Here is a 27,525-nt window from a genome sequence, read left to right on the forward strand (position 1 = left end):
AACAAACCCCTGCAAACATCTCGAGGGCCTTCGGGACGCTGGAAGCGTTCCACGAGCGTTCGTCGCTCTTCTTCTAAATGCAATCCGACCACGAGGAATTTCTACGTGGTCTCCGGCGTCAACGAAAATTCTAGAAAATAGTTCGAAATTTTCGCGGAGTTTCGCTTCAGGTTATCAGGCTCGGATTGGAGGACGGTTTCAGACCAACTGTGTAAATTTCAAGAGCAAGGGGTGGTTTTTCGAAATGGTCGCTTGTTGAAACGGAATATCGAGTTCAGCTCATGAACAGAGAGAACCGCAAAGGGTTAACGCAGAGCTCGTCCGGTGGGGCGAACCAACTGCCGCGATTGTAACAGTTGTCGCTATTGAATTTTCCATTTTTTCTTCCCCCCGCGAATTCACTGGACAAATATTTGCGGACTGCTTGTCGGCAAATTCAAAACTTGTTCGAATCGACATTATTCTAGAACTGTAAATAAAAATTAAATGCGACCTCGAGAACACATCAAAGGGAGATTACGCAAATAATCTATTCAATGTACAGCGTGGTAATTGGCGGCAGAACCAAAAAAAAAAAAAGGGTGAGTCTACACAGACAAATCGGAGGAAACAGGTATACGTAAAATCGTGATAGGACCAAGCATAAAAAAAAAAGCTTTCGAGTCGGAGATTCCGTCGAACAGGGAGGAAATTTCGCGGGGTGTAAGGGGGCCCCGAAAGCAGCGGCGACGTTTGGAAATTCGATTGGTCGATTTCGAGGGGGGTTGTGCGAGGGGGGGGGGCAAGGGTGCAAGGGGGTTGCCGGTTCGATCGCAGTTTATTTAAGAACGCGCACACGTCTCTTATTAGTTCGATCGGCAGGCAACCCCCCCGAAGTGAACGCTCGTCCGGCTCTGGTGGGAGTGGATATACGTAACACGCAGGAGTGCTCGAGGGGGTTCGTTCTCCCGTTGGTGTAGCCGAGGGTGAGCGATTCGGGCCGAGCCGGGCCGAGAAGAGCCGAGTTAGCCCGGCTGGCGGCGCGAGTCGGCTCGCGAGCGGCCGGTGTGTCCAGTCTCTAGGCAGCCTCCGCCCGTGTCGTATCGTTCTTTCCGTTTCCTTAGTATAGTGTTTAACGCTTTAATTTCTAGTCTCTCGCGGAACCCTTTACACACGCACGGTCGTACACCAACGTACTCTAATTTCACGTGTACCGCAAAATTCTCACCGCAAGAACCGACCAGTTTGTTTCATCGACGACGACAATTCTACACGGTGGTTACGATTTCGAAATTGAGCAGAGACTGAGGGAGAGAGAGAGAGAGAGAGAGAGAGAGAGGAGATATTAATGTGGTCCGATCGAAGCCAGACGAGTGAGAGATCCGTGGATCCGTGGCGGCGTGCATAAATGCCGATTTACGAGCGCCGCTCGCGTCGTACTTTTCTTTCATTGATTTCCCCTTCTGTTCCGGGCGGCGGCGGTGCGAGAGCGTGATAGCGGTGTGTGCACGTAGTAGCAGAATCAGAACCAGAAGCAAGCTCTCCATAAGCTCGGCAGAGGGAGGAGAGACGCGGACACGGAGATAGATAGATAGAGAGAGAGAGAGAGTGCGAACGGAAGAGAGAGAAGGCACATCGCCGGGCCACGAGAGCAATAATCTAGAGCGTAAACGTGAACGCAACACTCGGCGCGCGCGCTCGGTGCTCGGTTCTCGGTTTCGCGTGCCAGGCGAAACGGAATCGCTTCGAAACGGAAGCGTACGCCAGAGAAGAGGGGAGAAACAGGGAAACGAGACGAGAGACGGGACGTGGAAGCGGACCACCGTAATCCCGGAGCACCGGTCTCCTCGGTTTTCCGTTCTTCTGATTCGGTTCCCGTTAGTTTTCCTCAGTTTCGTCCACTTTCGTCTTCGTCTTCGCCGAATTTTTTTCGCTGGTCGAACGTCTCTCTCGCTCTCACACTCCCCCACCCCCACCCCCGGGTCTTCGGTGTGTGTCTCTTGTGTGTGCCTCGTGTGCATCGATCGGAGAGTAGGAGGTGGATCGCCGGCGAAGGTGAAGAGAGAAGACAGGAGGTAAGCCACCCCCGCGCCTCTGGTGAGAACACTCTGTTTTTATTTTTTCCATCTTTTGCCGGGATTTTTCCGGAGATTTCTCGGCTCCGAAGATCGGCAGAACGGTTCTGGAAGGTTTTGAAAGGGTTACGGAATTTTAAGGGGTCGCACGAGGCTTTTTGGGGATTTTTGGGGACGCAGGCGAGATCATTCTGTTTTTATTTCTCCATCTTTTCCGGAGATTTCTCGGCTCCGAAGGTCGGCAGAACGGTTCTGGAAGGTTTTGAAAGGGTACGGAATTTTAAGGGGTCGCACGAGGCTTTTTGGGGATTTTTGGGCGAGATGATTCTGCTTTTATTTTTCTGTAGGTTTTCGGGCTGGTTTCTGAGCCCTAGTGATTAACCGGGTAGTTTCTAGGGGATTTCGGAAGGGTGGTAGAATTTTCTGTGAGGGGTTGCAAGAGATTTTTAGGGGATGTTCGGATGATTCGGTTTTCGGGACCCGGTGACTAGGAGAACGTTTCTCTAGGGGATTTGGGAAAGGTGGTGGAATTTCCTGTGCTCTCTACTGTGGGGGGTTGCGCACAATTTTGAAGGGATTGTTTATCGGAAGTGATCTCGAATATTTAACTGTAGTTTACGAGTGAATTTTATCATGTGTCGTTTCGGGGGTTGGTTTCGCCGACTTTATCCCTTGTGTGGCGGTGCGTGTTAACAAGAAATAGTAGGCTTATTTCCTACGACAAGTTTGTCGAATATACACCCCTGTTGGACAATGATGAGTAATTTGCAATGTACGTCGAGAACCGGTTAAGGGTGGAATGTCTCGTGAATGACTGTGCAGATAGTATTCAAGATCCCTCTAGAAATAGTAGAATAAATTTTTAATCAGTGCCGAGACCTGTCCGTTACACGTCATGCATTGTCACACGCTCCCCGCAGCAATGACTAATAACGCTGGCAACCCGTTGGCATTACGGTGTGGTATTCATTGCGTACGGGGCAAGGTTGTGGGGATAGTTTCAGTGGCTAATTGTCAGGGGAAATTCACGGGACCGAGGCGGCATTTCCGTGGATTGAATTCAGCGGTGGGAATACAGCGTACACGCGCGTACATTAAATTGAATTTGGTATCTCCGCGAGCCCGGCTCGACGTTATAAAGCAAGGGGTTAATGCGATTTCACGGGTGGACGGGATCGCCGGTTCTCTCCTCGACGCAGGCAATTCGCAGGGGCGCGACGAGCGACGCGCGTCTCGTATCCGAGGGTTTCGGAGCACGTGTCGAGGCACATTCTCCTTCTCACCCCTCGCTTTTCCTGCGTGCTTTCGTCGGTTCTCTTCGTTCCTCCACTCTTTCTCTCTCTCTCTCTCTTCCACCTTCTTTTCTCCCGCGCCCTCTCTCCGCAGTTCTGCGTGCACGCACGCGAGCTCGTGGTTTCTCGCGTGGAAGGGATCGCGGAGAGAGACGGAACGAGGGAAGCAGAGAGGGAACAATGAGCAGCGGGAGAGAGAGAGAGAGAGAGAGAAAGGACAGAGAACAGAGAACAGCGTGGAGAGTGAAAGAGATAGAAAATAAACGCGGCGGCCGGAGAGAGGGAGTGAGCGAGGGGTGAAAGAGTAAAGTAGAAGACGTAGAACAGTGTGCACCGGGGGTAGGAGAAATAGCGTGGAGGAGAAAATTCGAAATATTGCGTCAGTGCAAAAGACATCGCGCAACGATCTATCAAAAAGAGAGAGTAAGCAAAGGGCGAGAGATGGGACGGTAGAATAGGGTAGGAGACACAGGGAGACGTAGTGGAGAGAGCGAGAAATTGTGCGTCAATGCAACGGACGGAGAGTAACGAGTGGAGGCCAAAGAGGCAGGAAGGGCAAGGTGGAAGCGGAAAATAGTACGCGAGCGTAGAAGATGGATAGGAAGAGGAAAAATGGAAAGATCGCGTCGGAGCGAGGGACGGGGGTAAAGAGAAAGAGGGGGTGGTACGGAGATGCGGCGGAGGGAGAAAAATGCAAAGATCACGGACAGGGTGCGATGCAGAAGACGAGAAACGGCGGGGTTGGAGCGAGAGACGTGGATAAAGAGAAGTAGGGGGTGCAAGGGAGAAAAATGGTGCGTGAGAGACGGGAGAAGAAGGGCGCGGGAGGGGATTCCCTCGGAATCGCGAATGGTGGGGTCTCCCGTGCGCGCGGCACCAGGGAAACCGGAGGAAGAGAGGGTGATAGGGACAAGAGAGAAAGAGAGAGAGGGAGAGAGAGAAAGGCAAAGGGGTACGCGAGAGAAATAGAAAGAGAGGGTGAGAGGCGAAGGGGAGACGGGAAGAGGGAGGAAGCAACGAGGCAGGGATCCGTGGAGTCGCGCCGCGCCTCGTATTGATCGGTCCCGGCCACGCGATTTTCACGATCCGTCGCCATGGCCACCTGGCCACCGGCCGAACGGAGATCGTATCTGTCGGCGTGTGCGTGGAAATCGAACTTTAACCCCCCGGATACCCACCTGCTACCTCGTGGCGAATTTGCACCGATCCCTGGCAGCCGCCGCGACGACCGTTCTCTTCTCGTTCCTTTCTCCTCCAGAGCGATTTCCTCGCGAGCACGCGCCACCCCTCGGCGCAACGTAATTAACGCTTTGATCGCCTAGGCGGCTCGTCGACGTGGCTCCTCGGGGCTTTCGGGGGGACAAATTCTGATGGTCGCACACGGATTTCGTTCGACGGTCTACAGATCGGAATTATTTCGCACATGTTCGAGCTTAGAAGGGTAGTTTCTAGAAGCGCACTGTCACAGTCGCCGGTTTCGACGAACTCGTTTCGACCGCATTGTGCGTTCTAGGAACGAGACCATTACCTGCAACCCTACTTCCGATTCACGCTTCCGAGGGGTGGTGACCTACCCCTTCTAGCAAACCTGCAAAGTTCGTCGAACCGACCGATTTTTTACAGATAAATCGTAGCATCGAATAAATTAATACGGTTCAACCCTCCGACAGCTTGGGTCTATCTTGACCGAAACTACCTCTAAAAATACGTTTGAAAAAATTGACAATGGCTGGTACCGCTGAAATAGATCGAGGAGTTGACAACGTTCGCGATTGGAATCGGTCCCGAGATCGACTGCGGCGCCGACGGGGGTGAGAGTTTCTCCGACATTGTGTCCGTCCCCGTGACACGCGTGTACGCGAGGGCACACGCGACCATTGTCGCCGGACATAATGACGTCGGGCCGGAGTCACGTTTCGAAGTCACCGGCGAGAACGAGACGTTTTTCGAGCGGGTCGTCCTCTCCGGGCTGCGTCCTGACAATGGGGTCTCCTCCACCCGGCCTCCATTGTGGCGTCCTAAAATATCGCGACGCCGAGCACCGGAGACCCCGCGGATCGATAACCACGGAGATGCGAGGCTACGATAACTCCGACATTTTCTCCGACTGTCGTCCGCCCCTCCTCCCGGGCTGCTGCGACTCCGTCGACGACGCTGTCGATCATTCTAGCATATCTCCGTCGTCGGAGGACAAAGGCATCCTGCAATAATAATCTGTATTTACTCAGCCCCAGGAATCCGAGAGCTGATTTTTACAATGGATCTAACTGAAACTAAGCATTCTACATATTCAATCTCGATTTCTTCCGCTCTACTTCACAATTCTATTCTTCAACTCCATTGCACCCACTATTCTTTACGCAGCATTATGCGCGACACCGTTATCTATGGGGATCGTTTATTTCCATGAATATATTAGAAATTCATTGTACTCGCGGCGGAAATCGTTTAAAGAGAATCAATGGAGGATAATCCTTTTTCCCTAGATCGTAGACTCCCCTCTGGAATTAATGCGATCACAAGAAGGTCCTTTCCAGCAAGGATTCGCTTCGCGTTCGACTGGGCAGCCTCGGCTGTCCTAGTTTCTTTCCCATGGGCAGGGTGCGTGCATATAATAAAGGCTATGTATTATCTCTGTCTAGAGAGGGAGTGAGAAAGAGAGAGAGAAAGAGAGAGAGAGAGAGAGAGAGAGAGAGAGAGAGAGAGAGAGAAGGAGAGCAGTGGTCTGTTCGATTGGGCTGACCACAGTCACGAGCGACACGGGAGAGACGGGAGAGCTCCACCCTTCGTGGGGGTCGGCTCCGAGGACAGCTGATACACGGGGGTGCACAGCAGACACACGGCCGACTGGAGCCGGAAGGGAAAGAGAGAATTAAAATGTGCACCGGTAGCTCGTGCCGGCTGATATATGTGTCGTGGCAGCTGTGTGTATTCGCCTTAACCATGAACGCCATCGGCACCGTACTCCGACGTCGTATAATTCCCCCTTTTCCCCCTCTCTCTCCCTCTCTCTCTCTCTCTCTCTCTCTCTCTCTCTCTCTCTTTTTTCCGTAACTCTCCTCGGTTTACGTTCTCTCTCTCTCTCTCTCTCTCTCTCTCTCTCTCTCTCTCTCTCTCTCTCCTTCCCCGTTGAATGGCTTAGCACAGGCTACCGGGTGTCTCGAGTGGAATTATTCTTTCCCCCGGGCCGGCGCGGCGTGGCGCGTGCGTCAGCCCGATGCCTGATCACTGACCGTGCAGTATTTCTTTTTCTCCTTTAATTAGCCGCTGTTGTGCCACGCCGCAGGTATTTCCCTTTTTGTTCAATTGATTCGGTCATTTGAACGCCGACCTCGGCGAAACACTATTTCCAGCAGCTGCTATTTCATTCCGAACAGAACGCGCGAAAAAATAGAACAACTTGTACGACGCGTAAAATGTACTTAAAAATTAAACAACTCCTTTCGACGCGTTCTGGAAAAGAGATCTTCTTTAGTGTCCACGAGAACATGTTAAAGCCTCTCGTCTTCTTCGGCGAATTTCATCCCCCTCGTAAGGGCTGAAACGCGGAGGAAATCTGCTTGTTTTCACATTTTCTGTCGATTTCAAGATGCTAATCGAGTACCCCCCGTACTTTTCGCGAGAAACTCGAACCGAGTGGGGGTGTAAGGGAGACGAAGGGGGAGACACGAGCCCTTTAAACCAGAACCGGAGGGGGCCCAGGGGGTCGTCGCCCCTTTAAATTATTCTCGTTTCTATCGGGGAGACTCGCAGCGGCCCTGCGAACAGCCGCCCGCGCGCCGCCTGTTCTTTTCACGGTGTGTTTTCAAAGTCATCGTCGGAGGATTACGTCAGCGACCATGCCGCGGCAACCATCAGGTCGGTCGACCATCAACTCGAAATCACCACCCTGAGAACTCGATACTGTTAATTTCGCTCGTTTCGTTGCGCATTAATATGATCGTTAATGCGGATTTTATTTCGGCGAATCGATGCAGAAATTTCGTTCGACTATTTCTTCTGGAATCAACCGAGGATTTTCATGTTGGAAAAATTGTGTGACATTCGCTTATCGCTCCGTAACTAATTGGTACAACGTTCCCCTCGTCGCTTTATTTCGTTCATTTTTCTCGAGTGAATTGATGCAGGAAAATCGATTGATCAATTATTGGACCCCCTTCGCGACACTCGTCTCTTCTTGGATCAATTCGTTTTTCCCCAGCGTGTTCCGCTGCATCGGAGAAATCGTGCGTCCCGTAATTTTTATTAATAAATTAGCTCTCTCAGATGTACGATCTAATGAAAAAAAAGAAAACTGGGGTGAGTCAAAGTCCTCGCGAGCGAAGGGTTGAAGAAGAGCCTCTCGAGGCTTGAACGATCCCCCTTATTCTACTTAAATTATTCCCGGCGGTGCACGAGGATGACTCGAGCTGCACGGAGGCGTCGATTTCTTATGCAAAAACGAGTCGAAATCGCGGGATTAGGCTCGCGAGAAAAATTGCCGTTATCGTTTCGACCGTTTCTACTTACTCGAATCGTTGGTGCAGCGAATCTATAGCGTTTTCTCGAAATTCCTGCAGAAAAATGCAGACTTGCAAACAGACTCTGTGCGTACTTTACCGCAAGCCTTCGGTTATGCTCGTTCCTGTACAAAGTAATCGCGTGACGACTTGCCGCGCCGCTTGGAAAGTGATCAAACGTTAATTACGAGAAAACAGTGGAAGTTTGCTGTGTTCTCCGGCGATAAGGGGTCGTGAAGAATTGCTTGTTTAATACCGGGAACCCGTAACGAGCACTTTCCACGCGCCAATAAACGCTGAAGCATCGAACCTTCCGACGATTCTCATTGTTACTGCCGCGGCTCCTTTATTGCAAGGCAACCAGCCCGGAAAACATCGAATCCTCGATCGTGTTCTTCATGGCAGAATACTTGGAACGATTGTGTCGCTAAAATATTTTCTACATTCGATATTACGCGCTGCTACCTCGTACATTTTTACGCGAACACAAAATTCTGCGCGAAAATGACAAAATCGACACTCTGTCGTGACGAGTAAGGCAGCGGCGAGCATATTTGACGAAGAAATATTTATACGAAGAAATTGACGAAGAAAGTAGATGAAAAACGTTTATTGCCCGGTCTAAGAAGACTCGCACGCGAATGACAACACGTCTCTCGAATTCTTTCCCGATCGAACGGGGTCCGCAGCACCTGAAGAAAAGAATCACAATATTTTGTTTCGCCGTCGAAAAACCGCTGTTACCACGCGCGTGCTCCCTTCTCCTTTCTCTGTACGCGATGGCAAAAACCATCGATCCTCTCCTCTACCTTTCTCCCTTTCACTCTCTCTCTCTCTCTCTCTCTCTCTCTCTCTCTCTCTCTCTCTCTCTCTCTCTCTCTCTCTCTCTCTCTCTCTTTCTCCGCTGCTGTCCCGAAAGACACATTCGTCTCAGACTTGTGCATCGAGCACAGTGTTTTGGTTGACAGACGTTTTTACGTCCTTCGGAACATTCTCTCGTCCCGCCGTTGTGTTTATGCTCGTTTGTTTCCTCCTGCTCGATGAACCATTCGACAGACGTTCCAACGAGTTAGGCGCGCGAGCTCATGGTCGGTTACAGTTTCAACGAAAATCCACGAACGGGAGCGTTCCCCGATTCTCGGAGAACTCGATCAGTCTTCGGGTTAGTCGCCGATGGATTTGCGGAACGAACTATGACTGTGTCTTCCGGTTAGCCGATGAGCATTCTCGGGGGGAAACTGACGAATCTGAATTTTTATTGGATTTTTGTACCGGTGTTCCTTTTGCGCTCGATCTGCGATTGAGCGGTGAAATGCGACTTGGAAACCGAATCGTTTGCAGAGGAGTGTGTTTGAATTTTTGAAGCGTTGGTGAAATTTTAGCGATTCGAATCTCCCGGTTAGAATATTCTCCGGCGATGTTGAATCTCGAACGCATCTCAGGACCGTAATACACGTTTGCCCGTTTCTCTGCGTTTCAGATTTCGTACGTAGTTAGAGAAGTGCCGGTAGGAGAGTGCAATGATGTCGAACGGAATGGACACGATCGTGCAACAAAACGGTGGTTCCACCCTCGGACAGGCCTCGCAGGAAGAGTCCAAGACGAATCTCATTGTAAATTACCTGCCCCAGAGCATGACACAGGATGAGATCCGCTCGCTTTTCTCGAGTATCGGCGAGGTGGAGAGCTGCAAGCTGATCCGCGACAAACTCACTGGTAAGTCTACTATGCACCCTTTCTATTAACGCTCCGCACCCTCCGACTTCACTTTCGACCGGACCATTTCTTTTTGCCGAGCGAAAAATTTCGCAAAGAAACGATAGTTAACCGTTTGCACTGTTTTAACGCTAAACCTACAAAGCAGAGTCCATATAAAAGTGCAACGTCTTACAGAAGAGAGAAGATCGAATTTAGTTAAACTTTGTATGATTATAATTTGTGCTTAAACAAATTCACTAATTTCCTAGGGAAACGATTTTATAATTTCAATCATTGTGAAATAGAGAACCGGTCGTTTTGACCGTGGTAGGTTCAGTGTTAACCGTTGTACCTGCTAACCCTTAAGTGCATAGATAAACTAAATATTAAGAACATGAATGCATACATGGGGTCCATTGAGGACGCCACTTACCTAATTCCTTGCTAACTTTGATTACAGCAACAATTTATTTCTGTAAACTTTCTGTAAAACTGGAAAATTTCTGTAAACTAAAAATGGCGCGGCTAAAAATGTTAACACAAAATCCAACACTGGGGTCCTTTGCGGACCCCACTCATGCATTTAAGGGTTAACTGTGTTTCTTCTCCCGGAAAAATTTCAACAAGCAGAAAATAATTGCTGCTTCGATTCGATCTACTCGTTTGCTTGACAAGTGACCATTTTTGTCGCTTTTGCAAATTACCAAGGAATCGGCTCTCGACTGGCAGCGTCTCCGGGCAAATCGAAGCCAACCATACGCAGCCATTCGGGTTCGTCGACTCGAACAAGCATCGCGCGCGTTATCTGCGATCGGCAATTTCGTGCGCGAACCAATACTTATCGCGTGTACGGAGTTGATTTATCCGTCCCTCCCCTGGACCGGCGTCAGCCCCTTCAACCCTGATCCTTTCGTTCACAGCTGTTAGGGTATCGGCCGAATCTAGAGCCGCGTGGACGTCTCTCTCGAAAGCTCGTCGCTTGTGCGAGTAAAATTGATGGACACGGGCCGATCGACCGTCGCGGCAATGGACACCTGTCGATGCCAGATGTCGGGTGCTGTCGCGTCTCGCTGGAATCGTTGCGATTTTGAAACGCGGGTATCCTGTCGCGTCGCGTTTTTTAATTTTCTAACCCGTTGACGTACTGAAATTCGAGCTATCATTCATTTTCTAACTTGTTTGCCTCTACCGTTCAGAGTGTGGATCAGGAGTGAAAATGGTAAACGATGTCGGGTGAAAAATTTCTCTCGAAGAGGGACCGAATGATCGACGGAGAGACAAGGCAGGCGTCTAAGGCAGGGTCTGTTAGGTTAGCCTTACTGATGAGTCCCGCTAGCAGACCCGGGGACGAAACGCTTCGAACAATTCCGATTCGAATCCCACCGGAAGCACGGCTGACGTCGAACGGAGCTTAAAGGCATTAAACAAGAATAAATAAATAAAAACAGAAACAATCACGCACCGAGACAAACGAGAGTGTTCCATAGATCGCGGAGGAAACAACACGAGCCTACCAACAAGTAGCAACGGAAGAAGACGCACAAGTTCTTCGGAAGAACCACGCAAATCCTAGACGCTGAAGAGAAGAGGTAGACCGTTCGAGGAAGGATTTCTAGTGACGACTGCTAGGATCTCAATGATCTCTACACGCGAAACGAAGCTCAAAAAGTGGGAGAACGAAACGTACTGGTCGACCACGACGAGATTGCACGGTGTACGACCACACGAACACGATGAAACAAAAAATGAAGACGAAACTATGCAAGCAGGATCGCACCGGTAGCGTGCGCGCTCTGATCTTCGAGAAGAGAGACTAGGAGGTGGAAGGGAAGGGAGCGATTTCCTGTACTGAGGTTCAGAGGCCAACGGAGGCCGATCGGGTTCCTTGTCAACCAATCACGAGTCAGCGATAGGCAAGAAATCGGCTGATCGGCGAGGGACGCGTCTAAGGCAGGGTCTGCTAGGTTCGCCTTACTGAAGAGTCCCGCTAGCAGACCTGGGGACGAAACGCGGCCATTCTCAGTGAACTCTCATCGCTGGCCTAGCATTTTCATACCGGAAACAGTGAGTTTCAACATTTCACGGGGAAGAACTGCATCGTTTACCATTCCTCCTGAATCGACTTGAACAAATTTTGACTCGCTTCTCCGTTCGTAGAATTGCGAATCGATATTCGGTACGCGGGGAGACTGTACTTTTTAGTATTGCCTGCGTCGCGGAGAGTCGATCGATTCGGCGAACGGGGCGGCTCAGCTGCGTTCCAGCGCGTGCAGTTGACGTGGTGCAACGGCAGCTTAGGATTGCGCAACATGGTGACCCTCCTCCGAGCTTTTTACCCCCGGGGGAACCGAGTCCATCAGAGGGCCCGACGTCGTAATCCTGTGCGCGTACGCTCGTCGGCGAAAATTCCCAGCGGCTCTAAACGCATCGAGAAGGGGAAAGAGCACGAGAAAGATAGAGAGAGAGAGCGAGAGAGAGAGAGAGAGAAACGCGCACGTGCTCGCGAACGTCGCGACGCTATTTCTAGCGGGCGAGTAGCGGGGGCGTCGTTTCGTTTCGTTTCGTTTCGTTTCAGGCATCGCCGCTCTTTATATTCGACCTCGTCGCCGCGATCTCAGGGCCGTACACTCGACCCGTGCTCCAACACCGAGGAAACCGTTCATTCGGATACCGATGAATGGATCCCAGGCGCCGCCGGACCGACATACTCGGTGTCCCGGTACTCGCTGTAGAATTAGGCGAAATTTCCCCGCGGAAAAATCTAAAAGTAAAACTTGCAACGAAATATGTTAGACTGAACACTGGTCCGTAGAGGTTTAATTCACTATCTTTCTAATCCGACTTGCTTGTCTGGCTATGACTTACCGTATCTACTGACGCGAGCTCGCCGACCAGCAATTTTCGAAAATGTGCGATTCCTCTTGTAAAAGAATTTCATCGTGTTATTTTTTCAAATAGATTCCCCATCTTGATGGACACCCTGTATAGTGGCTGTTATTGTTTGCAGACTGTCGATAAATAATAGCGTTTTCAAGGGTGCTCCCGGAAAAACAAGTCCAGTGTTCGATCTTTCGGTAAACTTCATCGAAATCCCGTCGATCCTATTTGTTGATCCAGCAAGCTATTGCATTCGAGCACCGGCCCGTTACTATACGTCTCTATTCATGTGTTTTCAATGTTCTTCTTCCGCCGCTTCGTTCTCTGTATACTTCTGGATAACAACTGGTAACAATTAATGCTTCGTTGCACACGGTAGTTCGACCGAACTCCGTTTTCTCATTTCTCGACGTGTTTAATTAGACAAGATCGTGATGGTATTTCGATGCTTATGTGTTACAGGACAGAGCCTGGGTTATGGTTTCGTCAACTATCACCGGCCCGAGGATGCCGAGAAGGCTATCAACACGCTCAACGGCCTGCGGCTGCAGAATAAGACGATCAAGGTACGTTAACCGTTCAATCGTCGTCAAGAAAGTATTCGTAGATGTTCAGAACAGCTCAAATGAGTTATCCGAGAGAGCTCATCGGAAATGCAGAGATTGTCGGGAAAAGCGACCCCAGAAGTTTTCGCGGTTAGTTGGCTCCGGTTCAAAGTTTGCGCAACATTGTCGACGACTCGACGCGTCGCGTCTCGTCGCGTCGCGTTTGATTTCGCCGCGCACGATTTCCCGAAATGTTCGATATACGGTGCGTTCCCGATACATCGCCGCCGGAAAACGCTGTTTCGCAAATTCTAGAAACAAATTGTTGGCGCGGGCTACGCGATATTTTATCGAGCGGCGCGAGCTGCGCGACAGATATCGCGCCTCCGCGGAGAACAGTCGTCCCCGAATGTTGGTCGCGTGGCAAAACGCCGGAACGAATGTTGGCAGTGGGGGTTGGTTTCTTCGTATTTCAGAGGAATCGAGCTTGATAATCGGCCGGGGCCTGGCTGTGACTTATCGCGATCTATTTCGAATGCGGACGACGTTAATGCGCGTCTCGCTTTGATTATCATCGAACATCTCCGCGCGAGTCACGCCAAATCGTCTCGTCCCGTTCCTCGGTTATGAGCCATTTATCGACGCGTTTCGGGCAATTCTGAAGTTTCAAATGACAGTCTGATTCATTTCGAACCGAAGACGATTTCCACGGACGATTAGTTTCTCCTTGACGTAAATTTTCGAGATTGCTGTCTGCCCATTACAGACCAAATCTACTAGTCTTCCGTCCCCGTCTGAAACTAAAAATCGTCTGTCTGTCACTGGCTGATTCTACTTGAATGAGATTGTTGGCCGCTGTCTCGGCCGTTTGCGACAAATATAATTTTGTTTGTCTGTCTATTATTGGGCCACTCCACTTAAATCAAACGTACACGATTTCTACTATTTGTTGTCCAATATTTCTTCTCGAAGCACAGCATTGTCAGCTGGCCTCTTATTCTTTGTCGTCTCAGTTTGTTTGTCAAGTTGAAACTGAATGTTACTGAATGTAACGGTCCGTTTCTTTGCCGACCGTGTTGCCACTTTAAATAAATGCTGGCGACGCCGCCGCTGCCGCCGTCGTCGTCGTCGTCGTCGTCGTCTACGTGTCTATATTATTGACCGGTTCTACTGGATCTATACGTACAAACAACGCCGCCTGTCCGCGTGTCCATTGCCGACCGTTTCTATCGGAAATATATAGAAACAGTATTATTCGTCTGTCCATTGGTGAAACACGTCTCTGCTCGGCGATACAGCCCGGCCTATTATCTGTTCCCTATCGATTTGTCTCCCACTCGCGAATTCGTATCAAATCATCGCGGCGAGCAAACAACGCTCTATTGTGCCCTGCCAATGTCTATAATCGGGAACCGCGACTCGAAGTAATCGATAATGGAGCAACACTGCAGCCAAATCGCATTCGACACCGCTTTCGCAACGATCTCGCGAGTTCCGCGGGAAATATCAATTATCGGATCTCACCGGTTCGATCTCTCCGAAAAGGAGGCGATTTTTCCGGCATTGTCGAGCGTTAGAAATCTACAAAAAAAAAAAATTTGTATTCAATGCTTCAACGTAGGTGCTTTAATAGTACGTTGCTCTGGTCACACGCAATCTTGTTTGCTCGGGAAAAAATAATATGATTTTCCTAATTTGACTAGCTAAAAACCAGGGGTGATACGCTAACGGAGATAGCAATATATAAAATAACAATATTTGTAGCAGCCTCGAAAAATGTTCCCGTCGAAAGAAAATCGCGAACCCCGTTGAGCTGTCTTAGTTCGATGCTCGAAAACGTAGGCAGGCCATCCTTCATACACAGCTGAAAAGAATGACAGAGTATCAGGATTGAAAGAATATCTTGTCGAATACTCTGACGCCATGTAGTTTAACGAAATAACATGATTACATTGATTACAAAAGACCGTGCTTGTTTCGCAGAAAATAATTAAAGAGGCCCTTATTCATCGATGTCTACGAATTTCTGAAAAGCGTTCGTCGCCCGAAACGAAAAGGAACGGAACGAACACGATTATCGTGAAATTTCTCGATTAGGATATAGCCGCGCGAGAAGATGTTGGAACGGGTTGGTGACAATGATTGGTCTGCCGCAGGTATCGTACGCGAGACCGAGCAGCGAGGCGATCAAAGGCGCGAACCTTTACGTGAGTGGTCTGCCGAAGAACATGACGCAACTAGACCTGGAGAATCTGTTCAGCTCGTACGGCAGAATCATCACGTCGCGGATACTCTGCGACAACATCACCGGTAAGTTGTTGCACCCGGCTTGCGGCGGGTGGTCGTGTTGGTCGAGGCGTTCGTCGGTGACGTTGAAATCAGCACACACAACGGTCTTACCGGGCACACCGATAAGTACGATACACGTGTTCTACGAGCCAGCCGACTGTGTTCAAGGCTCGATAAAAAGGGATTTAAAGGGACGCACAATTCGCTCGCACAAGTACGGTTACCTCCTCGGAGAGGGAGGACAAGAATATATACCTAATGGCGGCCGGGAGCGGCGAACGAAAAACCCGAGAAAAACCCGAGAGAAACCGCCGCAACCGATGGAAGCGGTTCTGAGTGTCGAATGAAAAACAAGTGGCTTGTTCGAGTAGATTGGGAACGTGCGAGTCGGACAAGACGCGCACGAGCGTTCCTTGAGGAGAGGCGCGCGAGTCCGATCGAGGATCGAGAGATACGTCAGTAGGCCATGGGGTTTTCCAGTCCGGACACCTTTTCTTTTTTTCTCTCTGTCTATTTTACGTTCGTTTTTCGTTGCCGCGCGGGGCTGGATCGGTGCGCCCGCGATCCGAGCGAGAACGAGTCGAGAGCGAACACGATCGCGTGCCGGTTGACGAGCGAGAACCTTTTATTCTCGCTCGTCGATCGATCATTTTTCTTTTCCTTCAACCATCAACGCCGGTTCTTCTTTTCGTTTCTCCGATTGATCCACGGCTAGAACAGTTTCACCGACCCTCGCGTCTCACGCCTCATGGCCTAAACAACCCCCTTTTCTCTCACATTCTTCACGCTCGCAAACGCTTCTTTCCGTCTTATTTTGCCACCGGATGGTTTTCCTTTTTTTTTTTGCTCGTTAACGGTTCGCATCGATTTTTTCTTTTAATTTTCCTCTCTTTCGTTCGCTTGTTCTTTCGCCACTGATCCGCAGCGCCGCGGTCCTCGATCCGTATCGTTTTCAGTTTCGCCTTTTTTTCTTTGCCGTTCTTGAAGAATCGTTTTGCATCGCACAGAACCAACACCGCACACACACATACACACACACGCTTACTCTCTCTCTCCCTCTCTGTTGGTTTTTCCCGTTCACCCTCGGGTACGTCAGCGCGCGCGTGTTCACCGAGACGTTTTCGAAAATTTTTGCGTAACTTAAGCACGAGGAAAGCAGTAGCGTAAAAAAGGAAAACTAACTGAAGGAATCGCTCGCCCCTTATTCTGATCATGCGACCAGTTTCTTTTTCACTCACGTAACCCACAGATCGCCATCTTGTCTCCCGGCGGTGTTCGATGGTCGCTCGTAAACTCTTCTCTTTTCTCTCCTTTGACCTCTTCAAGGACGAAAACACTGTTTTCCAGGTCGTATCGTAAACCCTCCACCGAGCACAGTCATCTTCTTATGCTAATTTCTGCCCTGTCGGCAACAAAACGATATTAAAGTTCATCTTCATGCGCGTAACTTCATTCGCATTGTCCTGTAAACTCGATAAAAGCTAACGAGAACATGACCGAATAACATATATCTTTTTCAATCCTTCTCGACAGGAAATATGAGAAACAAAATTCTGCGGATAATCTGAAAAATCGGTAGAAGGAGGCTCATGGACGTATTTTCGTGAATTCACAGGAAAATTTGCAGAACCGAAGGATCGAGTAATTAGCGAAGAGACCAGAATTAAAATTCTTGAAGAGGTTAGAAGATTTTCCCGCGCGATGATCGAACGCCGCGCGAGAGGGAAAGGCGAGAAAGACCATCGAACAGATCATTATGATTGTTTCCTCGTTTCCGGTCGCGTGTTCTCGTTCGGCGGTCACGCGACTCGGTCATCCGCGTGGTCACCGTTGATTTTCCCTTCTGGTTTCCGTTTTTGTGTCCTCCATTCGCACCCTCCCGTCGACGAATCAGGGGCGAGCGACTCTCGCGTCATGCTTTTGCAGCCAGTTTGAATTTTAACGTGATATGATTTTTTCCGTTTCTGTTTAGTACGACAGTTTGTGACCGGCGGCGGAGACTATTTGCCCGGTACGTAACTCATACAACTCTTTTTTCTTTCACCCCTACTACGTCCAAGTCGAGACAAAGGCAGCCGTTCTTCTCGCTCACATTTGCTTTTGTTGCTATTTTTATCTCTCTTTATCTCTATCTATCTCTCTCTCTCTCTCTCTATCTGTCTCTTTCTATTTTTTTGTCTTTACAATCTTTTTCTTCGAGGCTCGTGCGCGTTTTCGTTTCTTCGCGCCGCCTCGAACGTTGCCGCGAGTCGATCGGACGTTTTACACCCTTGCCCGCCGAGTACGACGAGTTAACTCGTCGCTGGGAGAAATCTCTGAGATTCGAGAAGAACGATTGTTAACTGGTCCCTCGGCGGGCACGGAGATACGAGCGGCAACGAGACCGATTGGTATAAACCTTTTGTTTTCCAGGGAACGATTACACTGTCGGCCGAAAGCCTGCCCCGATCGCTTGCCCGCGGACGTTCATTGAAACTGCTGGTCGATTGTTGGCTTTACTGCATTGCCACGTTCGCTGCCAACAGATTTTTATTCGATTCAACGCGGCTTTGATAGAGAAAGAAAATGCAAACTGAAATCAAAAATCCTAGAGCGAGCTTCCCAGATAACTTTGAACATGTTACTTCTTCACGGAGAAGATGGTATTAGCATAAACTTTCTGTAGAATCTGGTTAACGCGCTTTATCTCAGAACGTAGCGCAACTTTTGACAAGAGGGGGGAGTCGACTTTTTCACAGTGATATATAATGGCTGCGAACGCGTCGACAGAATGCGTTCGAGGCTGGTCTCGGCAAGCAGATCTGAGACTTTCGGCGGACACTGTACCCGTCTCCACCGATCTTTAGTTCTCTACAATCGTTCTCTAATCCGGCTGCATTTGTCCACGACAACAGACACCCAGACGTTCCTTCCGTGCGCCGTTTTTGTTTCTTTACGCTTATTCGTCTCGTCCGTTATGATTTTGCGACCGTGCTCCCGATTCTTTTCGTTTCCTTTTATTGCCGCGCGTCGCCGACTCGTTCAGCTATGCCGGGAACCAAGAGAATCGAATGAGAACAATATCGTATATATATACATATATATGCATATACATGTATACATACATAACGAGAACGATCAACGAAACTACTCGGGGAGATCGGTCGACATATAGGCGATAACACGCCTGATAGATAGTTCGTGATCACGAAATCGCTGTAAAGAAACGAATCTGCGCGCACCGAGCCACTCGTTCGAGTTTCGAGAGCCCGCTGATCCAGGCATGGGCTAGGAGCGCTCTTCGCCCTGGGAGCGCTCCGGATTGCCCCACGGAGCATCCACGTTTTAGCCGCGAGGAGGAGTGGGGCGCGCCAGGACCGTTCAACTTGCTCCTTCCGCGTAGAGTGGGCGTGGCCCGCGCCGTAGGAGGCGTGGTCTCTCGGTGCTCTCGACGGAGCAGCGCCCCACAGGGCAATCTCTGCCCATGCCTGCGCTGATCGGTCTCGATCATTGTCTCCCAGAATGATCGTGGGACGCGATCAAGGTCCCCGAACCGGGAGAGAAGGTTCGTCGAGACGAGCCAAATAAAATAGTCTTATCGTTGACGCTGTCTGGAGCTTCGAATTCGCAACCAATCTCAGCGGGGAGCTTGGGCTGGCTCGATTTCGCAAAATTACCAGATAATACAAACTTCCACCGAATATTCCGTTTAATGGAAGTTTGCTCGCAGAAGAGCGTTTATCGGTTTTCGAGGGACCCCAAAAGTCTCTGACGTGGTTCGCCTGGGGCAGGGCGGGGCGAGGTTTTGTTCATTCTAAAAGCGTGGAGCCAGCCCCTAGTCTCCATTCAAGGGTAGCATGCTCGCGTCACGGATCACCGGTCGCCGAGCACAATTTTTAATTACTCCGCGTCGGATCCAATTTTTTGGTCAACTAATCATCGAGAAAAACCGCCGAGCTCAGGACCGGGACCAGTGGTCTGTGAACACAGCCCGAAATAATTCTACCGGAGGATCGCTGTCCAGAATAAAACTGTCGGACGCGCTAGTTTATTGCTGGTTCTACCCCGGAATCGATATCCACCGTGTCGAGAATGAAATTAAACGACGGTGTTCCTGCTCCGTCGTTGTTGTCGCTAATTGGTTAACCGGGCGGGGCGAGAGTGAATTATCGTCCGCCCTGTTTGACGATGGACAATGATCGATGGACGCGCGTAATTCCGTTATACGAGGTAACCGTAACTATTTCGAACTGGTTCACCGCTCAGAGAAAAATAAGTATAAACGATTGCGTAATTGTGAATTACTTTAATCGGTACTCGGCGATATTTCTCTGGTCGCAAACGCTTTGACGATTCCAGTTGAGATACAATTCTGAAATATACAATCGACAAACAGAATGTTTTTGCAAGGATCGGTTCGCACAATTTTCATTCTAAAGCTGTGTCCACACTGAAACTCTTGCTGTCTTTTTATACTCGGTAAAAGAAGCTCGATGTCGCATCAGTGTGGAGGTAGCTTTATATTGAAATGAGCGATGTTGAGAAGACTGTCCTTGACGGAATTGGGAGGGGAAGTGGACACATTAGGCAGGTAGAATCGATGGGATTGGCAATCGGCGATCCAGCTGCGAAGCGATAGACAGCGTGAACGATAAGAGAGCCGACGATTGGTCGACTCGAACGTAGGATTAAGGTAAGAAGATGGATATATGGAATAATCAGAACCGATTCCGACAGGATTGTCGAAGGGGGTCGGTTTCATAAGGTTCGACCAGCGGGTCGAGGCCGAGAAGGCGATCCAAGAATTAAACGGTAGCATTCCGAAGGGCTCGTCCGAGCCGATCACCGTCAAGTTCGCCAACAATCCGAGCAACAACAACAAGGCGATACCGCCGTTGACCGCCTATCTGGCACCGCAGGCGACTCGACGATTCGGCGGCCCGATCCACCATCCAACCGGCCGCTTCAGGTACATTCCACTGTCGCCACTATCCAGGTACCTACTCGCCTCTACTCGCTCTACCCAGAAATCTCTCTCTCTTCTTCTTCTTCTTCTTCTCTCTAACTCTGTCTCTTTACTCTATTTTTCTCTCTTTCTCTGTCTTTCTTTCTCTAATTCATCTCTGACACTGTACTCTTGACATTTTCGTTCCGTTTCTTCCTTTCTTCCGTTCACACCTTGTTTCTCTCTCTCTCTCTCTCTCTCCTTTTTGTTTTTCTAATCGATTTATTTCTCTCTGTCGATTGCGTTCTCGCGGTTCCATCAACCGTTCGAATCAGCGTCCCACAACAGATGCTATGCTACGCTGTGTTTCGTCGAAGCTGATCGATCGATCGATGCTCGATTCATTTATTTTGATATTTTTTCTTTCTTTTTTTCTCTCTCTCTCTCTCTATCTCTCTCTCTCTCTCTCTCTTGTTTCTGTTAATTGACGGTCTCGACCGGATCCATCCACCGATGCCCGACCAGATCGATCGATCGAGAGATTCTTTATTGCGTTCAAACATCCCCTCTCTTGTTCTCACCGCACACTCAACACCGTTTCGAGTACCTCGGGACAATGCAGGCTCCTTCTTCTGCACCTCATGTCAATACCATGCGATTCTCTCTCTACTGGCTTTTTTTCTGTATTTTTTTTTTTCTGTTTCCGGTATTGTCGCGCGACAAGCCGATCGACGACTTTCAATTAACCGCGCGAGACACGATAGAGACCGCGATCTGCATTTTCGCTCGAGGACGGAAATTGTTGCAGGGATTAGCCTCCAATGTTACTCTTTTTAAATCCGGATCTCGATAGCGCGGGGTTAAAAATATTAATTGGATTATTGCGATGAAGGTGCCGGGAAATTCGCTCGTTTAGTAAATTTCGGTTGGACAATCGGCGAGAGAATTCGATCGCCCAGCGAATCGAGAGCGGAACCGATAATCGATCGAGAGGAAGGCGCGGAATGGAAATTGCGGCGGCAGACGATGCGGGCCGGACAGGTGCAACAGTCGGGAGAAGCCCTTGAATGGAAACACGAGGAGGATCGATGCCTCGATGATATCGAGTGTGTTTTGCCAGGAGCGGGGCGTGTGTATCGTTGCTTCGATTGCGTCGATCGGCGGCGGCGATACCCGCGGTAAAACCGCGAACAATTCCGTTTCGCGACGCGACGGTTCGGCCGCGATTTATTTTTAACCCTCGACCACGTTTCGCCAGTCGATATCTCGAACGTCTGACCTTTCCTCGTTATCGTGGTCGACCAAGGCCGTTCTCTCGATTCGCTGCTGTTCCCCTTTTTATTTTATTCGCTGTTGTACAGGCTGACCCGTTCGACCGTGCTGCGACCACCAATTAGCACAGCACCGCCGACACTGATTTCTAGATCTTAGATCCAGCTTAACGCCTACTTTTCTCTCTTCCGAGACGATAGATTGGACGTAGTTAATCGGTAACACGGATAAAACAAGTGGTTTCCTTTTGTGAAAACGCGTGGCTAGTCTGGACCTAATTCAGAATTTTTTTATCTTTGATATCGATGACGCTTATAGTTTTTTTTAGTTGATCTCTTCGAAGATACGTAGCTGAATTGAGTTTTTGGTGCAGCACGATTTCGAAACAGCCTGTACACGCGTGCGAAGTTTTGTTTTCCGTATCCTGTCGCTTTATTCCCCGTGTCCTTGAAGTCCTCTCCCCTCCCAGCCAGCAACGAGTGGTACAAGGTGGTCTCTAAACTAAATACTAATAATGTTAGACGTGTGAATCTGTCCCTAGATGAGTGCGAGTGAGTGGCTAGATCATGCGAACGACTGACCCTTGACCACCCCGCAGACGTGGTGGAGCAAGGCACACGTCCACGCAAATTTTATTCTGACGATTTTTCTACCAATTCTGCCAATTCTAAATTCTACCAATTTATTCGATCGCGAATCTCTCGAAAACAAATTCTGCCAGAGAATGAACAAGCAAATAACGTGTCACTGTGTGCGAGAGGACGAGGTTCAGTCCAGAGAGAACTGCTTCGGAACCTGTCACCTTGGATGTTGTTTCAGTATCGCTAACGAGATCTTGCCGAAGAGATCGTTGCTAAACAGGGCAACTTGATTCCGAGCGAATTTTCAGATTCGCATTTCAAGATTCAAGATTAGTTCTCGTTGGGCAGACGTGGCCTGACGCTTCGGAACAACGGTACACAGAAAATCGTGCAAATTGTTGAACGGAAGCTGCAAGAAACGCTTGCTTTTTGCAACGTTTTCGGTGGCAAGTAGAAGAAGTCGTCTATGGCCAGACGCGTCGTACAATGAACGCGAGACAGAATCGCTCGAACTTTTTTCGGTACTTCCTTGCACGTTCAAGGACCAATCTTTTACAATCTAGACGCATATTCTTCCGCGTTGTTAAATAAATGCAATTCAGAACTGGAAAGTAGTCTGAAAATGTCGAGGAACGGTACAAATTTCCGAACAATTTGCGATTTTCTGTGAAAACCTTCTGAACGAAAAGGAGAACGTGGCTCGGATCCGTCTGTACGTCCTGACGATCGATAAAATCGGGGCAAAGGAGGATCGAGTCGAAGACACGCTGCAAGAAGCAGAAGGATGGAGTTTCGGACGGAGATTAGGGCAATCTGCGCTTCGCTTTCGCTTCTCACCTCTTTTCATCGCCATTCTTCAGCCACTTTCATTTCCCGCTCGCATTTTCTTCTTCCGAGCGAAACATCGTCGACGACGGAGGAGTCGCTTCATACCGGTTCCACCATTGTTCGTCACTGTCCGCGCCGGTTTCTTTCGCTGTTTCTCTGATTTTTGTATGGTTTCTGTTCTGTTGTTTTTCTTTCAACTCTATCTCTATCTCCTTTTCTCTCTCTCTCTGTGTTTCTCTCTTTCTCTCTTGTGCTCTATTTTCTGACTTCTTTAAGATGAGAAAAGAAAACGGAGAGGCACCATAGATGGTAGACGGGAAATAAACATGCGAAAAAAAAAAACAGAGAGAGTTATGCTCGCGGAAGCACGAGGCAGCGCGACCAACACTCTTATCACATCCCAACACCTTTTTCTCGCTCGTTCCCCGGAGTATCTCTCTTCTTACGTTGTTCTTTTTGTGTTTTGTTTTAGCACTGGCAAGGCCATGCTTGCCATTAACAAAGGCTTACAGAGGTCAGTATTTTTTTCGTTACTACCGCCTTACGCCCCCGTTTTCGTGATCGGGTGTTTTTTTTTTTCTGTCCACCCAGCCCCCCAACACATCCCCAAAAACCCACCCCTTTCGTTCTGATCACCGTTTTCCGGTATACATATATCGTTCGTTTCTCCGTTCTTGTTCTCGTTGTGGCTTCTTTCTCTGTGACCTGACCTTAAAAATTTCATATGGAAAACCATCTCCCCCACCCACCGACAAAATTTCGCTTTTTTCTTAAGCGAGCTATGAACTATTTTCGAAGTCCGCAAATAGTGAACAATTTCCATGTTCTGTATGAAATTTTTAAGCCCCTCCCCTCTTTCACAAACGGACCATCACATTACCTTTCGCCTCACGCTCTTCTAATCTCTTCTTCTCGCCCACCACTCACTTTTCCTTTCATCTCGAGCTGCTCCACTTTCTTCCTCTTTCATCTCACTGTTCCATTTCCTTTCCCCCTACCCCCCTTTCGTCCCCCCTTCTTTTTTCTCTGCCTTCTCTTATTCTATCTTGCAATCTCTACTTTTGTTTTAAATTTTCCCTTTCCCATAATATTCCATTTAATTACTCTCTGTCTTAAATTGGTCTACCGGTCCGTCTATATTTTTCGACCCTCGTTGATCTACTTTCTTCCTCCCCTCTCTCTCTCTCATCCCAGAACGTTCTACATTTGTTCTCTCTGCCGCATTACACATGCATCACCTCTTTCCTCTCTACCACCCTCTCTCCTTCTCTCTTTCTCTCTCGAACCGCTCTACTATTCCGTCTGCGTTCTATCCCTCGTTGATCCACTTTCTTCCTCCCGCTCTGTCTCTCGCCTCGCAACGTTCTTACATTCGTTCTCTCTTTCCATTGCGTTCACTCTACGCTCTCCCCCCACCCCGCTTTGTTTGCCTTCTTCTGTCGCTCTGTCCACTATTTTCTCTCTCTTTCCCTCTCTCTCTCTCTCTCTCTCCGGCTATCACCCGCGAAACGCTTCTCCACCCAGAGCAAACGTCACCGAGCATCGTCTCTCACCGGTTTCTCCTCTCTCGAACACGAATCGACGTACTCGAGCGTGCGATGTACACTCGACGTGCGAACAAAAGTGCAGTATAAACGTGTGTGTGCGCATCACGTGATTTCCCGTGCGGAAACGAGTCGAAAACGCCGGAGAATCAAATTTCTTCCTCCGAGACTTCGTTGTCGAGAAAATCGAGTTTCGAAATCGGCAAGTAGAGGATAATCACACTGTTCCCCGGGAATAATATTTTCAAGCTCGATTTTTTTGCGAACCAAGCGTCGTAGAATCAAATTTCCTTCTGCCGTTTCTCGTCCATTTTCTCACGAGCAATCGCCTCGCGCCGCTTTGTACCTATACTTTCGACCCTGTTTTCCGTACCTGTTTCGTTTCGTCATCCTCCGAGGTTCGAGGTTCGACTCCGCCTCGGTCGATTATCGCTAAACGCGTCCCCGAGCACAGAGGATTTTCCTTGATCCTCTGGATCGTCGGTGAAGAACGACTGCAGACGGATCACGAGCGATTTTCCGGACGATCGAGCCGGAAAATCGAACGGATTCTCATTCCACGAGGCAAGCTTCGAGCGTCGACGTGTTTTCCAATCGGACTCTCTCGAATCGACAGGATCCTTTCTACTCCTCGACAGGATCCATCGTATCTTTTCTTGGTCTTCTGTATTCCGTTCTGTTCGTTACGGTTTCTCGTTTTTTCGTTCTTCGATCTTTCTCTGTGTCTGTCTCTCTTTTTCTACGTCTACTTTTCGTTGTCTTCTTCCGCCTTTTTAACCGGTCGATGTTCGATTTCGGAGACCGTGCACCCGCGACGGTCCACTCGTCGATCTCCGTCGATCGATCCTCGAATCGAGAGGAACGGAAGACTAGCCGCACGATCAGCTTCCACTTCGCACCCGAGACTGTACAGGGTGTTACGTTTTTCTTCGTAACCGTTTAATTTGTCAACTCTTCGATCCAGCAGTGATCTTTGCTTGAAACGGTAAAACATTTTCCATAGTCGATAACTACTATAGTATCGGCGATGTCGATGCATAAAAATTCACGAACATACTTCGGACATCTATGAATCAGTACATTCACTTTCATTAGATTACCTTGATTAGTTTATCATGAAAAAAATCCCAAAGCGTACCTTTGTGGCTCGCACTGCAAGTAGAAGAGGAACGCCTGTGGTCAGACACGACAGAAATTTTTTGATTGTACCTTTACTGTAACGATAACTTGCAGTAGCGATTGTTTTTGATTAACGTTGGTATTGGTATTGAATTTATACAAAAATTGACATCATTAACATTGTGATTAGCTTGCCAACAGTATGGTTGGGAATCGCGATGCAAGTAGAAGCGAAACACTCTGTACAGAAGCGATCGGTACACGATTCGCACGGCCCGCATCAACGAGAACTATCGAGTAGCCTGTGTATTCACCATCGCCCACATACTCACCACGATCTGTCGTTTAGTATAGTGCCGAGAGCTGTCCTAGGTGCACGATCTCCCGCAACAGAGCAATCACGTAAACTTTGCCCGACCATAGAGAGTACACTTGTCGTTGGTGCACACGTACTATAAGAAATAATCGCACCCGAATGCAGTTCTGAAAGAATGCCACCGACACGTCATTTCCCCTCGTTAGCGAACCGGACGATTACTATGAATATCTGCTGTCGGAGCTGAGCAAAATTTCCTTTGGACCATAATATAGTAATTTTCAAAGCTGCCTCGGAGAGTGCAAGGGGTTGATAATTTTCGTGGCGTTTGCGGAGCCATCCAGAACGAGTCATTCAATCGATTAATTAATTAAATATGCAAATTCCGAAATTGCTCTTACCAATTTCCATGAGTTTCGCTTCGAGACTTTCCCTCTTGAAAACTTTTGCAACTTTTCAGTGTTGCAGTTCAACGTAGAAAGCGCTTTGCTCAGCTTCGTTCGCAGGGATAGTGACGCTTACTCGAAAACTGCGAGCAGTATCGATCACGAAGTAAAAGAAGAGCAAGACTGTGCACCCCTAACGCGACACGGTGCCCTTTCCGTAAAGGAGTCTCCTCGGTTCTTTTCTCGAATCGCAGCAATTACGAGCGTTCTCATCGATCCTTCGGCGAGAAATATTCTCTGGAAAGAAAATAGAGAGGGAGAGACAGAGAGAGAGAGAGAAATCAATGGCTAAAAGCAACGCGAAGAGGAGACGTTCGTGTTAGGGGTGGTCGAGTCCTGCAACAACGGCTGTCCAACGAAAAACGCGAACAACGCATTTTTCGTACAGTGCGTGGTCCTAATCGCGATGCAAACGAGACAACGGGTGATCCTTTGTGCGGGAACCAACCGAAACTGCGATGTAACACCTTTCTATCCAAGATTTGATCTCATTACGTCATTCTCACACTTGTTCCAAATTTAATTTTAACATATATTTTAGAATATGTATTTTAGATTGACTAGAGGATTTTTAGGGGTTGTTCCGCAGTTTCCCCGGAGTCCTTGCAGCGTCGCCTCGATTCCGACAGCATCGCGATTATGCTCGCGGCTCGCGCGATACTCGCGTCCCCTTAAAGATCGCGTAATTACCGGCAAACCCCCCCGGACCTCCCAGCCCCGCCCCACGACTCTGTACTGAATACTTACTGAGATGTGCCCTGTTTTAACGCGGCTTGTGACGTCAAGTAGGTACGTAGATACATTTTTTAACGATCTGTAAATACGCCGAATCATTGCATGCCGATCAGAACGAGCCAGCGCATGCGTTGATCAACCGGTTGCGTTCTTTCTCGACCCCCACCCCCCTTTGTTTCGGCCCCCGCCGCGGCCCCTTTGAATCGAACGACGACGACGAGCTTCTTCGGCTTGTTGTCAGAGCGGCGGGGGGCCAGCCTTCTCCTTTGCTTTTCTTTTCCTTCCGATTTCTTGATTCTGTTTTTTCTTTCTGGTGTCCGTCAGAACGAGGCAGTAGCGTTTTACTTTGTTTCACTGTTAAGTAGATGCGGCCGCGATGCGACAGACGCGCGGCGAGTTCGACTGCTGAGCTGATTCGCCCCGAGATCGAAATTTTGTTCGACGGGAATTTTGTTTCACGGGAAACCTGGAAGTACAACGTTGTAGTTCCGTTGTAGTTTGCAGCA

General features: G+C 49.0%; 1 protein-coding gene across 5 annotated transcripts in view; it reads left to right on the forward strand.

Moving 5' to 3' along the window:
- The window catches only part of LOC143362576 (ELAV-like protein 1), a 58,531-nt gene that overhangs the window by 29,726 nt on the left and 1,280 nt on the right, over positions 1-27,525 (forward strand). For 2 of the 5 annotated variants that reach the window (XM_076802866.1, XM_076802865.1), the window contains exons 2-7: positions 9,326-9,561; positions 12,883-12,986; positions 15,122-15,275; positions 17,227-17,265; positions 19,956-20,229; positions 23,332-23,373. In XM_076802866.1, the coding sequence (XP_076658981.1) occupies positions 9,366-9,561; positions 12,883-12,986; positions 15,122-15,275; positions 17,227-17,265; positions 19,956-20,229; positions 23,332-23,373 (809 nt within the window). In that variant the 5' untranslated portion in view covers positions 9,326-9,365. Of the gene's footprint in view, positions 1-1,066; positions 2,055-9,325; positions 9,562-12,882; positions 12,987-15,121; positions 15,276-17,226; positions 17,266-19,955; positions 20,230-23,331; positions 23,374-27,525 lie in introns of those variants that run through there. The other 3 variants (XM_076802863.1, XM_076802864.1, XM_076802867.1) reach the window with 3 other exon arrangements.

This window comes from Halictus rubicundus, chromosome 17 (genome assembly GCF_050948215.1).
Source record: "Halictus rubicundus isolate RS-2024b chromosome 17, iyHalRubi1_principal, whole genome shotgun sequence".
Lineage (NCBI taxonomy): Eukaryota > Metazoa > Arthropoda > Insecta > Hymenoptera > Halictidae > Halictus > Halictus rubicundus.